At 45.3% G+C, this 13,411-nt stretch overlaps 2 protein-coding genes across 10 annotated transcripts in view; one reads left to right on the top strand and one right to left on the bottom strand.

Moving 5' to 3' along the window:
• Positions 1-11,110, top strand: part of tcf7 (transcription factor 7) — a 70,718-nt gene extending 59,608 nt beyond the window's left edge. For 2 of the 9 annotated variants that reach the window (XM_069717359.1, XM_069717353.1), the window contains 7 exons: positions 779-898; positions 1,622-1,784; positions 2,463-2,570; positions 3,886-3,933; positions 6,180-6,228; positions 7,603-7,675; positions 10,224-10,634. In XM_069717359.1, the coding sequence (XP_069573460.1) occupies positions 779-898; positions 1,622-1,784; positions 2,463-2,570; positions 3,886-3,933; positions 6,180-6,228; positions 7,603-7,675; positions 10,224-10,614 (952 nt within the window). In that variant the 3' untranslated portion in view covers positions 10,615-10,634. Of the gene's footprint in view, positions 1-778; positions 899-1,621; positions 1,785-2,462; positions 2,571-3,885; positions 3,934-6,179; positions 6,229-7,602; positions 7,676-10,199; positions 10,635-10,703 lie in introns of those variants that run through there. The other 7 variants (XM_069717385.1, XM_069717377.1, XM_069717367.1 and 4 more) reach the window with 7 other exon arrangements.
• Positions 11,111-12,505: 1,395 nt separating this feature from the next.
• Positions 12,506-13,411, bottom strand: part of skp1 (S-phase kinase-associated protein 1) — a 140,512-nt gene continuing 139,606 nt past the window's right edge. Inside the window, exon 6 of the mRNA XM_069717702.1 lies at positions 12,506-13,335. Within this exon, the coding sequence (XP_069573803.1) occupies positions 13,300-13,335 (36 nt within the window). The 3' untranslated portion in view covers positions 12,506-13,299. The remainder of the gene's footprint in view (positions 13,336-13,411) is intronic.

Genomic DNA, 13,411 nt, shown 5'->3' with positions numbered 1-13,411 from the left:
AAACAGACAATACCAATACATTTTGATTTTATTTTTTTTTTTTTTACCCGAACACACACTTAGCTGCTTCAAGCTACCAGCAGCTGATGCTTATTGCTGCTTAATTTTTTTTTTCCTTCTGTAAAAGTGCCAAAACATAAAGCATCTGGGTTTTTTTTTGCTTTATGTGAGAAACTTCTGGAAAAATGAAGCAAAATACTCTCACTGTCCTCGAATTAATAGACTTGGAACATGTGGTGGTTGGTGAAATTACTTTTTGACAACTAAGACGCCTTCATTAGTGCTCTAACTGAATAAAAGGCTTCAAACAAGTCAAGGTCTGAGATGTAAAAAGGTATCTTCCTCCTCTTCCGCATCATCTCCCAGCCCCTGTCTCAGTAATGCTTGAACGCCCTCTAGTGGTGACAGATATTAACATCACTGCTGCGTCCCAAAAAATATAGAAGCAACTCGCACAGTTTTGACCTCAGTGATTGCTATGAACACCAACTTTTTAAGATTTTACGCTTTTAAAGAGCTTCTTATCGGTCTACGCAGCCTGTATTTCCTCAGTCAAACCACTGTTGGAAGTTTGAAGACGATACCACACAAACCTTTCAGCCCTGAGATGATCCACTAAGAGAGGCTTTCCGCGCTTGTCGGCCCGTTGCTTCCCCTCAACTCTTGCTTGTGCTTCGACGCTCGCCGTCCTCTCAGCCTCTGACTCGCTGCGCCTCGCTGACCGTTCTCCACCCTCCTCTCCCTCCACCCCCCCCCCCCCCTCCACTCCCTTTACCAGGTTCCCTCACTCTCTGATGCTCGGACCGTCGAGCATGCATCCCACAGGGATCCCCCACCCAGCCATAGTGCCCCCTTCAGGCAAACAGGAACACGATCAGTATGACAGGGGCATGTACGTGTAAGTATTGTCCACGCTTTACAAGTTTCCCTTCCTTCGTTCAAACTCAAGGACCATGATTTTTTATTTAATATAAATATTTGATCCGTTTAAATATTAATACTTTCATGCTGATTCAGTCTTAAGTCCTTTGTCTGATATTTTTTTAATTTAAAAATGGAAATGATTTTGACCCGAAGGACATCGAAAAGATTTGACATGAATTCAGGAACTTTTACAACATCGACGGGTATGTTCAGAATGTTGATTTACCCAAACATCCAGTTTTCCCGCTTTTACTTCCCCTTTAATAATTTTGACATTTTGTGAAAAGTACGTATTCATTTTCTTGTCGAGAGTTAAATGTGAATATTGATGCAGCAGAAAGCTCGTTAAGCTCAGCGTAAAGACTGAAAACGGGGGAAACGGCGAAACCTGACTCCAACCGCAGCGTCGAAAAATCCAATCTTATCAATCAACGCAATATATCCCGTTTGTTTAATGTGTAAGGAACAGCAGACTGTAAAAAAGAACAGGTTGTGGTGCTACAGAGGGCTAAAGGTCAGATTATTCCTTAGCAGGGTGAAATTACGTAACAGATATTTGCTGCCTTGTGAGAGCAATAAACCAAGTCGAATTCCTTGTTGACAAAAATCAAAAGACAAACACAAAAATAGATTCTCAAATCCCTTCAGCCATCTTCACCCCGACCCCCTCCTCTTCTTCTTCTTCCTCCTTCCTCAGGAAGCAGCACGTGGAGGCCAAGCGGGAGAAGGAGCCCAAGAAACCGGTCATCAAGAAACCCCTGAACGCTTTCATGCTTTACATGAAGGAGATGAGGGCGAAGGTCATCGCCGAGTGCACGTTAAAGGAGAGCGCCGCCATCAATCAGATTCTGGGACGGAGGGTGAGGGATGCGCGCACACACACACACACACACACACACACACACACACACACACATGAAGCTCAGACTAATCCTGTTTCCAGGTCAGTCTGTAATTTCACACATGAGAAACATGAGAGGATTGTGGTAACGTGAACTCTGTTCCTCTCATATACTGCTGCTCACCTCTGATCGTACTCAAACTAGCTCATCTTCAGCGTTTTCTTTTAAACATCAGCCAGAGGGACTATTTGAAATGACTTGTGAGGTTTCATATCTCCTGGAAATATCGTTTTGTTTATTATCATTTTCATTTATTTGGTATTACTTTGATGCAATCACAAATACTTTATTTTGGTCTCACAAATAAAGCGACTACATGTGTTTTATTGATATTATTGTAATTAGAGCCCTCGCGATGTAAAGTCGAGAGGAAAGTTTCTTCTCCAAGTGTTAATAATTTATCTTTTACTTTGATGTTCTCGTATTTTTTTTTTTTTTCTCCCGACATTGAAGAAAACTTTTGTTAACTTGATAACTTGACCCACCAGAGACTGTTTCAAGCAGATAAATCCAAATACTTACAGTTTCTTGTGTGTGTGTGTGTGTGTGTGTGTGTGTGTGTGTGTGTGTGTGTGTGTGTGTGTGTGTGTGTGTGTGTGTGTGTGTGTGTGTGTGTGTGTGTGTGTGTGTGTCCAGTGGCACGCACTGACCCGGGAGGAACAGGCCAAGTACTATGAGTTGGCCCGGAAGGAAAGACAACTGCACATGCAGCTCTACCCGACCTGGTCTGCTAGGGACAACTACGTAAGCACATTCCCTTCTTCCTCCCCCTGTTTGCTCCTCTTCCTCCACACTGACTGCCCCCCTCCCCCTCCCAATTTGTAATGAAACCCCCATGAGCGTATTCCTGATGATGATTAACAAAAACATGACCAGAAAAAATGTTAAAAAAAAAAATCTTTCCAACTTTTGTTATGCAAAATTGTGGAAAAGTCGTACATATTATATCCGGGCTGTTGTGGGAACGATCTCTAGAGTAAAGGAAGGAGTCATTTGGTTGCTATGGTTACATTGAGCTTGCAGCAAAGAGAAATGTAGTAAAGCAGGATAAGATAGTTTAAAAAAAAAAAAAAAAACACATTTTTAACATTTGTGTGGATCCATTGATGATGTGTTACGTTATTGTTACTTTACAAACAAAAAAAACAACTTAGAATTAGTTTTCTTTATTGTTATTGAATTATATGTCAGGGGATGTTGCACTTTGCTTAAAGAACTTTTTTTTTATTATTATTTTTTTTTTTTTAATACTGATTCACCACAGTTTACAGTAAACCAGGTGGAGCACAACTCCAAAAATCTTTCAAATTAAAGTGTCTGAAGAAGAACATTTGAAAGAAAATGTCCAAATAAAATAATAATGAAGAACACACGATAAGATTTTGAACTCCAGTGTTTGTGCTGCAAATAGTATTTTCTCAAATCAAATGTTTACCTGGAGTCATCTTTTACAGATTCGTCAGACCTTCTTTTTTTGTAGTTTTTCAATCAATTGAAACACAACACCAGCAGGCGTATTAACATAAGACTGAGAAATAAACGAGAGCTATTTCTGCTTTGACAAGTGATCAAATGATCCACTATTTATTACATTAATAGTGCCGAGTTTGATCTAATCAGCTTCTCAGACGTATGTCAAAAACAAAACAAAGAAGTACAGAACATTAAACATCAACAACTGTTCCAACCAACTTGACCTCTTTGTTCTCTTGGTGTGATTCCCTGTAAATAAAAGAAAGATTACAAAAAAACAAACAAACAAACAAAAAAAAACGGAACAGCACTAATTTAATAAACCAGAACTGGGTGAATCAGAGTTCGCTAATATTTGTCTTCCTCACCTCAGAGGCTACCACGTCAAAAAGCAGCCTGATTATAGACTCGCAGGCCTGTCAGTCAGTCAGTCAGTCAGCCAGTCAGTCAGTCAGAACTCATAAAAGATAGAGGAGAAAATGAAAGGAGTGTGGTGCATGCGTGTTTAGTTGAATGTTTTGGGGATGTGCTGGATCTGGGCTGCTGTGTGCCTCTGACCTCTCAGTTTGCTGTTGAACTCTTGCAGGAGGCGGGCCTTAGCGGGGTCGCAGGGGAAAAGAGTAAAGCTGATTGGGTAGGGACACGTCTTACGGTGGATTTATACCTCTGTGGTGGAACCTTAAAAAAAAAAAAAAAAAAAATTAAAAAAAGTAGCTGCATGAAAAGGGTTGTGGGTATTCCTGTGCAGAGTCTGCATGCGCCTTCCAAAAATCTTAACAACTCGCGCACACACACACACACACACACACACACACACACACCCACACCAGCTTCACAAACCAACAGCACAAAAGTCTTGCACTTTCCCACAGCTATATAACCAGCCGTCTTGTTAACCTGTAAACTGAATCACACAGAGGTATAAATCAGCCTGTTTTGCTCCACTAACAGAGAGCAGGGCCGCATGGCTGGCCTCGCTGCCTTAGTTTACTTATCTATTCATTTACTGGACATCCCTGTTAAAACGCAGCACCTTCATTTTCATATTAGACAACTGTGACCCCCCCCCTAATGCGGAGGAGACACCGAAACCAACCTTTTGACACGAGCACTCTCTAAAAACAAATCCTTAATATGTCCAAAATAAATGAGTGTGAGAAAAATGTTCAGGAGAGCTGCCCCCTAAAAAGTTCTTTTTTTTTTTTTTTTTTAAATGGTTGTAATAGAAGCTGCTGTTTTAGCCCGCCCCCGTTAGACACACGTTTGAGCGGTAACACGTTTACGCTTCTCTCTGCTGCGCTGTCTTGCTTCTCTATATGTGACTGAGCTCTGTAGGACATGTAGGACAGGCATGGCAAAGCAGTTTATGGTGACACTTTACTGGGACTGTGGTTTATAACACCTTCAAAACGGCGATTCGTATCGCAAACGTGCACGCCGACCCGCCTCCAAATGTCGTTCCTCATTTGTTTTACCGACCGTGCCGGGTAACGAGCGGACATTTCAAAATACAAAAGTCTCATTCGTGAGTTGGTGACCTCCTGAACGTGTTATAAACCAGATCTCTGCTGAACTGTGATCATGGGTGTGGTAGGAGCTGCCTGCATGGGGCTTCGAGCCTTTTCTAAAGCAGCTCAGGAAGGCGTGAACGCTGTTCGGTTCGTGTGGACACGCGCGATGATGACTCTTGAGCTCTGCGATTAAACTCGAGCGGTATTGGGCAGGTAACTTTATTAAAGCATGTCGCCAAGTCGTAACGCAGTCCCATTTTTTTGTTTTTAATTTTTTGTTGTTTTTCTTTCTTTCTTTCCTATTTTGTTTTCTTTTAATTGATGCCGCGCAACGCGTCGCGCATTAAATTGCGCCTGAAACGCGACCCGCGGTCGTTCGGCTGCAGCCGAAGATGAACTCTGACGCCGACGTCCCTCGCCTCAAACGCAGGAGTGTGTGAAGAGACGACAGCGACTCCTCCGATGCCGACGTGTGCACGCATTCGCGGCTTCGAATACTGTCTCGTCTGTAACACCCCCCCCCCCCTCCTCTCTCTCCTCGCCTTTAAAAAAAAAAAAAATACAACTGGACCTGCTCGCGAAACAGGAAGAGAAGCTCCGCGTATCGCCCCCGCACCTGTGGAGGGTTTCTCCTCCCGAGTCACAAAACATACACACACACACATGCGTATATATGCATATGTATATATATATATATATGTATATATACGGCCACAGAAAAAGACAAAGCTTCACAAAGCTGCAGTTGTTGTTGAGGAGTTTGTGAAACCACATAGACGATGCTGACAGCGAGCCGAGGAGGGCAGACACCGAAGCGTAGGCGGTAGATCTCTGCACCCACATCCTTCATCTCGCCCAAATATGAGGCCTCACTTCACCATCACCGGATCTGCGTGAACAACTCTGATGTTCACCTCAACAGTCGCGCACATCGCAATCCGCCTGGAGACGCAGCCAAAAATAAACGTACAAGAAATCTTTTAAAACTGATTTTTTTTTTTTGTTGTTGTTGGTTTTTTTTATTTTTTTTTTTTTTATTATTATTATTATTATTTTTTTGCAACATCTCGGATTTTTTTTATTTATTTTGGGGACTCTTGTTTCATTACGATCGACGTCTCACGATGATATAACTAATCTGGGTGTGTAATCTGCTTTTAAGACAAAACAAATTAACTTGGGGGAGGGAGGAGGGAGTGGTGGGGGGGGGAGGTGGGGGGGGGAGACCTGCTGCCGCCGCTCACCTCCAGCCCCCTCCCCCTCTCCCTCCCTCCCCCCCACCTCCCCGATTGATGAGTATTCAGTACGTCAGTCATCTCAACGGTTGTCTCATTTCATTGGGGGGTTGTTTGTTTGTGTTCTCCCACAGGGCAAAAAGAAGAGAAGAAAAAGGGAGAAGCAGCAGGACTCCAACACAGGTAAACACACGCACCTCTTTTTTTGTTTTATTTCCAACACCCCCCCCCCCCCACACCCCCCCGCCTCGGCGTGAGAAACCGAACGGCCGGCGTCGACTCCTCCCGTGTGTCCCAGAGGCGTCGAGCCGAGCTCGAACTTGCGTCGGCGCTCGTCTCCGACGGCAGGATGTGTCTCTAAAAACGTCAAACCCCAACCCGCCCACTCCGGTTTCCACCCGACCCGACCGATGAGAGCGTTTTTGGGTTGTTTTTTTTTTTAATCCCGGCGCGCATCACTTTTGCGTGTTCTCATCAAAGCTCTTCCGAGATTAAAAAAAAAAAAAAAACTCCCCATCAGACGCTGCGGGTGTTTTTTTGTTGTTGTTGTTGTTGTTGTTGTTGTTGTTTTTTTCCTTTCCGTCTTTTCCTGCGCCGTTACTGAAAGGGGAACGAAAACAAGTCGAACCGACTCTTGACCCGTTCCGGGTAACGGTCGGACCGGGATCGCTCCGGTGGGAGGGGGGTGGGGGTGGGGGGGTGGGGGGGGCCCGCTGCTCACGCCGGCGCAAGAACTGCGTTGAGGTAGAAAAACGAGAAGCCGTAACAGTTTTGAATCCATTATTATGCGCATTTTAAAGAGGAACGTGGACGTCTGGAGTCTTTTTTTTTTTTTTTCAGATTAAGGAGCGCGCGACGGAGAAATATGACTAAAAAAAAAATTAAAAAAAAAAAAGCTGCTGCTTCGGCTTGACCCGAACAAACGCCGCAATTCATTTCAAAAGTGAACAGCCCGAGTTAAAAAAAAAACAAACAAACAAACAAAACAAAACAAAAGAATGCGGTAACTCGATGTTGATCTGGAGCGTCCCGTGAAGGCGTGCGTCCGTGGAGCGCTTGACGTCTCTCCACGTGGAAGCGGGGAGCTTTGAAAAGCTTTTTTTTTTTTTTTTTTTTTTTAAATCCCGTACTAACAAAGGGTGTCACGGCACGGCTGCTTCTTCTTCTCCCCCCCCCACCCCCCACCCTCCCCCCCAACCCACCTCCCGTGTCGGGCCGGTTCCTCCCGCCGGTCCGCTGATGTTGCATTGTTGTGCTGTAAAACGCCTACTAACACTTTTACTTGACGGCTCGTCTCTGAAGCTGCGACCGGCGCTTTTTCTTTTTTTTTTTTTCTTCCTCGCACAATCTCTTCTTCTTCTTCTTCTTCTTCTTCTTCTTCTTCTTCTTGTCTTCATGTCTTCTCGCGCGTGTCCTCCTCACCCTTCTAACCCTTTTTTGTCCTCCTCCTCCTTCTGCTCCTCTCTTATTTTCTTTCTTCTCTTTTTTTGGGGGGGGGGCGGGGGGGGCTTTTCCTCCCTCCTCCTGTCGTTGTGCATGCCGCGCCTCGTTGCTCAGACCCGGGCTCTCCTAAGAAATGCCGGGCTCGCTTCGGCCTCAACCAACAAACGGACTGGTGCGGCCCTTGCAGGTGTGTACCGAACCAACGTCCGCCTCCCGCCTGCCGCCTCCCTCCCTCCCGCCCCCCCACGGCGCCGCTCCGCCCCTGTCCCAGCCGACTCGCCCCGCATCCCTCCCTCCCTCCCGCCGACACCCCCCCCTCCCCCCGCATCCCATTTTAACCCCTCTGTCGCATCACTTCTGTCCGATCGCTTCATTCCTCGGAGGCGGTCCCGCTAACGCTCCTTCCTTCAAAAGGAATTTGAAAACGTACTACACCCGCCGCACGGTCTGCGGCCGGTCGATGACGAAAGGGCTTCCTCCTCCGAGGTCAAAGGTCAAAATGTCCAAAACTGTATTTTGAGCTATCTCACTAAAAACTACAGCTCCGCCGCGTCGTCATCTTTTTCTTTTTTTTTTTTCACCTCGAGGTGGTTTCGGTTCAGCGCCGCGTTTCTTCTGCGCTTCGTAAAGCAGTCAATACGTTAAAGGGAGAACCCACTCAATGAAAAATAAAATAAAATAAAAAAACACGCTCGGCCGGTGCAACATACCGATCCGGTAAACATACCGATCTTGGTTTTTTGTTTTTGTTTTTCCTTAAGTCGAAGAATTTTAAATCGATGCCGCGCAAACTTGGAAGACTTGAAGAGAGATTTCACCAGAAGTTTGTGCAACTTTTTTGGAGGGTATTATTTATTTATTTATTTATTGTTATTATTTTTTTCGTAAAACTTCCGACAACAAGTACTTCAACTCGCGCGGGCGTCACGTTCCACCAGCCGGCGCTGCGTTCGGATCGGGTCGACCCGGTACGGAGTTAAAGTCAAGCGCGAGGGCCAGCTTTTCCTCTTTTTTCCAAATACTCCGGAGTCAAATAAAAGTCAAACCGGAAACGGTTTTTGTGTCGCCGCGGCGATCGGTGCGGCAAAAAAAAAAAAAAAAAAAAACAACACCGGCCGTTTTTAAAAATAAAAAAACAAAAAAAAAGTCTGATTGAACTTCCAACACCTACGGCTCATTTTACCGCTGCAAAGCTGCTGCAACGACCCCGAATGGCTTCTGGTTTTTTTTTTTATGACCTTTTCATAAAAATCGCAACAGTCATTACGACAGTCTCCGTTTCCCCCCCCTCCCCCCCCCTTCCTTCCTCCTCCTCCTCCACCCGCCCCCGTCAGCGGCGGCCAACGGTACGATGTAAACCGTGAGAAGCGGCGGGGATTCACGGCGTCACTGCAGGCGTCGGGGATCCGTGCGGTTCTGCAGAAAAGACACACACACACACCAAAAAAAAAAAAAAAAAAGAAGAAGAAGAAGAAGCTTCTTCTTCTTCTTCTTCTTCTTCTTCTTCTTCTTCCTGCAGCAAGCTGCAACCCCGTCGTCTTCCCCCACCGTCACGTCATGGAAATCTGACCGTGCGTCCGTGTGTGTGTGTGTGTGTGTTTCGGTTTGAGAGAACAAAGGGGGCTGAATGTGGTTAGAGCAAATCCTTATCACCACAGCTCCACACACACACACACACACACACACACACACACACACACACACACACACACACACACTCAAACTCCCTGCAGCGTCGCATTTTGACGGCGTTCTCATGCCCATCTGCTTTCAACTTTCTCCATTCATGCGATGTGGTAACCGGCGCCTTTTGATGGTGAACTCTGACATTTCGAAATCACTTTCTATCGCGCTCTCCTCCTCCTCCCCCCCCTCCCACCGCCCCCACCCCCCTCGCTCCCTCTCTAAATATGGCCCGAGCGCCTTTCCCTCCGCGGTTACACCTGGTGACTCATATCGTGATTCTGGTGATGATCGCGGGATCCCGTTCGCCGCTTTGATGCAGCGCGGCGACGCGCAAACGCTTCGCGAGCTTCGCCGATCGGCCCTCGAGAAATCTCTCTCAAACGTTCAATTCCTTATCGATGTCAATATGCGTTAAAAGGAAAATATATATATATATATATCAAAATGTCTTTATATTAATGGAAGAGTTTCACATTTTTAGGGAGGGGGGGGGGGGGAACGAAGTCTCTGTTTGAACTGTAGAACCAGAACCAGGAGTTTAGTTCAGCCGAGCTTAGCGTCGGGACTGCAGGCGGGTTTAAACAATGAGCCGAACGCGTTCGACCGGTTTTTTTTTTTTTTCCATCTTTCCCGATTTTCGCAACACGTTTTCTTCGAAAAGCGATCTAATATTTGTATTTATTGATTTATTTTATTTCGCATAACCGCATAAACCGCATAAAAGAAAGCAACTTTCAATTTTCCTTTTTTTTTTTTTTTTTCCAACTCAGAAAAAAGTGCCCTCAAACTAAAAAAATAAATAAATAAAAATTTTAAAAAAAAAGCCTTCTGGACGGATCCGTGGTGGAAAACGACCTCACCCGGGACACTAATACTACCCCCCCCCCCCCCCCTCACTCACCCCCACCACCACCACCACCACCATCCCCGTCCCTGCCTGTCCTGTCCTGTCCGTGGAGCTCGGTGTGAATGATGCATCTTCACTTGACGCCTGCTGACGTTTACCATCCACACTCTATTCACAGATAACTCTCTCTGACTGTTCCTAGGAGGAAAAAGAAGTGCATTCGCTACCTTCAAGGAGGAGGCTGCCCCAGCCCAGCTTCTTCAGATTTAAGTGCCATAGACTCGCCCCCCTCCCCGTCCCCCGCCCTCCACCGCCTCTACCAGCACCGGCGCCCCGCCTCCCCGGGCTGCTCCCCGCCGCCCGCCTCCCCCGCCGCCCGCCTCCCCTCGCGCGTCGGCTGCGGCGGCGTCGGCGGCAGACGCGGCGACCTCCGCCAGCCGACCAAACACGCACCCCCCCCCGCCGTCGCCGTCGCCGCCGCCGCCGCCGCCACACACCCGGGACTGTCCGGCAAGCAGACGCACAGCTCCGCGGCGCTGTCGGCCGCCAAGGCGGCGGGACTTTCTCTCAAAGTGCTAACAGAGACTCAGTGATTCGACTCCCTCCCTCCCTCCCCCTCTCTCCCACTCCCGCTCCACACCCCACCTCCTCTTCCTCCACCCCCCTCTCTCCCCCACCTCAGCTTCCTCCGGAGCCGCGGAGACCACCTTCATCGCACAACGGCACCCGCACGAGAGGCGGGATTCTCCCGAGAGTCCGCATTTCTACGCCAAAACAACGGGACGCGTGGAAATCCACGCGCAGCCGAGAAAACAAAATTCTTTGTCTCCCCGTCTGCTGCGGGTTAAACTCGACCAAAGCAATTAGTTTGACCTCTGAGAATCTCTTTTTTTTTTTCTTTTTTTTTTTACATAAATAACTCTGGAGCCGTGTGGTGGTTGTTTTGTTTGTTTGTTTGTTGTTGTTGTTGTTGTTTTCTCCCCCCCCCTTCCCCTTCTCCCCTTTCTCTCCCAAAAACTGACCTGTTGTTTCGACCTTTACGACAATCATCAAATGAACCTAAAAGCAGACCTAAAACAAAAACAAAAACAGATCTGACTTCGAGACACTTTCGTCCAGCTTTTAATCGTCCCGTAGAGACGCACCGCTGACGCGTCGCCATCACAGCCGTCGCCGTGACGCGCGCACACCGAACCAACGACCACCGGGCCCAAGCAGCGCAACCTCAGATTTTCACTTTCTGGTTTTTTTTTTAAGCCGTCATTTTTACAAACAGTCCCGACTTCTGTTCCACTGAATTTTTAATCGTTTTTATTCCTACCCGTGAAGCTCCTTTGACATAAAAAGATATATATTTTGCAGCAGGTAAAAAAGAGAATTCCCAACTTCAAGTTACACGACTTCTTTTAGGCACTTTCAGGCTGTCAGACTCTGGCTTCATCAACCGTTATATATATTTTTTTGTTGTTGTTGTTGTTGTGTTTTCTCCTAAGTTTTGTTATTTTTGTATGAAATCTCGTGTGATTTTTAAGGTCAGATGTTTTGCTGGTGGCAAAACCGTCACAAAAAGTGTTGTTTCTTTTTTTTTTTTTTTTTTTTAATTAATAAGTCTCTCGGCTGTTTTTCCTTTTTGACTGAACATTTTTTTGCAGCTCCGCAAACTAATCTGAGACCAAATGGGTACTATTATATTGCATTGTGTTGTAAAGTTTTATATTATAATTAAACTTTTATATGTTTTTATGTAAAAAAAAAAAAAAAAAAAAAAGTTGCATAACTAAAAAAAAAAAGAAAAGATTCTTTTAGTTTCTACCATGTCTTAAAGCAATACATTTTGTGTTTGTGAAGAGTTTTACTTTTTGTTTTGGGTCGTGTTACTGCAGCAGCCTTCAGGCTCTATCTTGTATTCTCAATCTGTGCATGTTCCAATTTTAACGTAACGAGAAGACTTTTTTTTTTCTTTTTTTTTTTTCAGTCAAGAAAATAAATAAAGCTTTAATTTTATTTTTTACTGTTCTGCTCGCAGCTTACGACTCTTTGTGGCCAAACTGCAGGCCGAGCTTTTTGTACAGCAAAACCGGTTTCCTCCAGCAGAGAGCGCTGTTGTGCTAGAAATAGCTCGTTTTAACCCCCCAGCCCGAGGATGTTCAGGTCAGTAGCGGAAAACACCTCGAAAGATGTCTTTTGTATTTTAAAAAAAACAAACAAAAAAAAAAAAAATACCCGCCTCTGATGTATGAATTGTGTTCTTTTGTTTTTGTTTTGATGTAATAAAGTGTTTCGAATATCTTGTCCGTGCCTGCTGTGGCTGTAAAGTGAACACGGGATTTCAAGAATTGTGACAAAAGTTGTAAAAAAAAAAAATGATTAAAATAGATCAATTTGCCTCATTTAAAAAAAAAAATTAAAAAAATTTAAAAAAAAATCAATTGTCCTCAGCAGCTGGCAGTGTCAAGACCAAAAAAAAAAATGACAGAGACGCCATCCATTTAATGATTTATTTACTCCTTCAAATTTTTGACCATCCTAAAAACCAGCATCGGAGCTCACGAGAAAAGGTTCCAATTCAATACAACATGAATCAGGAACGAGTTACCCGACGCGGCGCGACGACGCGCGCTCTTCGAGTCCAGAGGCCGTTATATGCAGAAAACATCTTTGTACCTCAAACCTGGGCTCTTTCTTCTTCTTTCTTCTTCCTTTTAAACAACTCCTCTTAAAACACGGTTTCACAAAACGGACGCATTTACAGAGCAACAAAAAAAAAAACCAAAAATATTCAACCTTGTATTTCCATTGTCAAAAAGCCATTTTTTTATTTCATCAATTGAACTAAAAGAAAACGGGTCCAGTAAAAAAGACAACCAGAGCGATTAATAATAGAGGGGTGAGGAAGGGAGGGGCGGGGGGGAGAGGGGAGAATAAATCCAAAAGGACTGTCTTTGAATCTTTAAAAAGGGTACAAAGCCATGAAACCAGGACTATTTATCTTTATGTCAATACACAACATGAGTGTGTGGAAACTGGAGAAAAAAAGAAAGAAAGAAAGCTACTTAGCTTTAAATTAAGGACACCACACAGGCGGGTTAACGTGGGCATGCTATTACTGGTATACAGAAAGGTGGGGGTGTGGGGGGGGGGGTTGGGGGCGGGGGGGGGGGGAAACGTGGCTTTAAATATACTAAATGTAAATATTAACAAGTATGAACAACGCCAGTGCAACCAGTTAGCCGGGGACGATCCTCGTCGGTGGTGTAGTGTTGGCGGGATCCTCCTCTTCACTTCTCTTCGCACCACTGGTTCTCTTTGCGTACCTGCGGACGACGCGACATCGTTGTTGTCGTTGTTGTTTAAACGTTCCACAAAAAACAACAACAAAACAAAAACTTG

This window comes from Brachyistius frenatus, unplaced genomic scaffold (assembly GCF_029030835.1).
Source record: "Brachyistius frenatus isolate BFR_SWC_R1_liver_20210118 unplaced genomic scaffold, ASM2903083v1 Contig_5, whole genome shotgun sequence".
In the NCBI taxonomy this organism is placed as follows: Eukaryota; Metazoa; Chordata; class Actinopteri; family Embiotocidae; genus Brachyistius; species Brachyistius frenatus.
The sequence above is the reverse complement of the archived record's forward strand: the minus strand, read 5'-3'. Positions and strand labels throughout refer to the sequence as shown.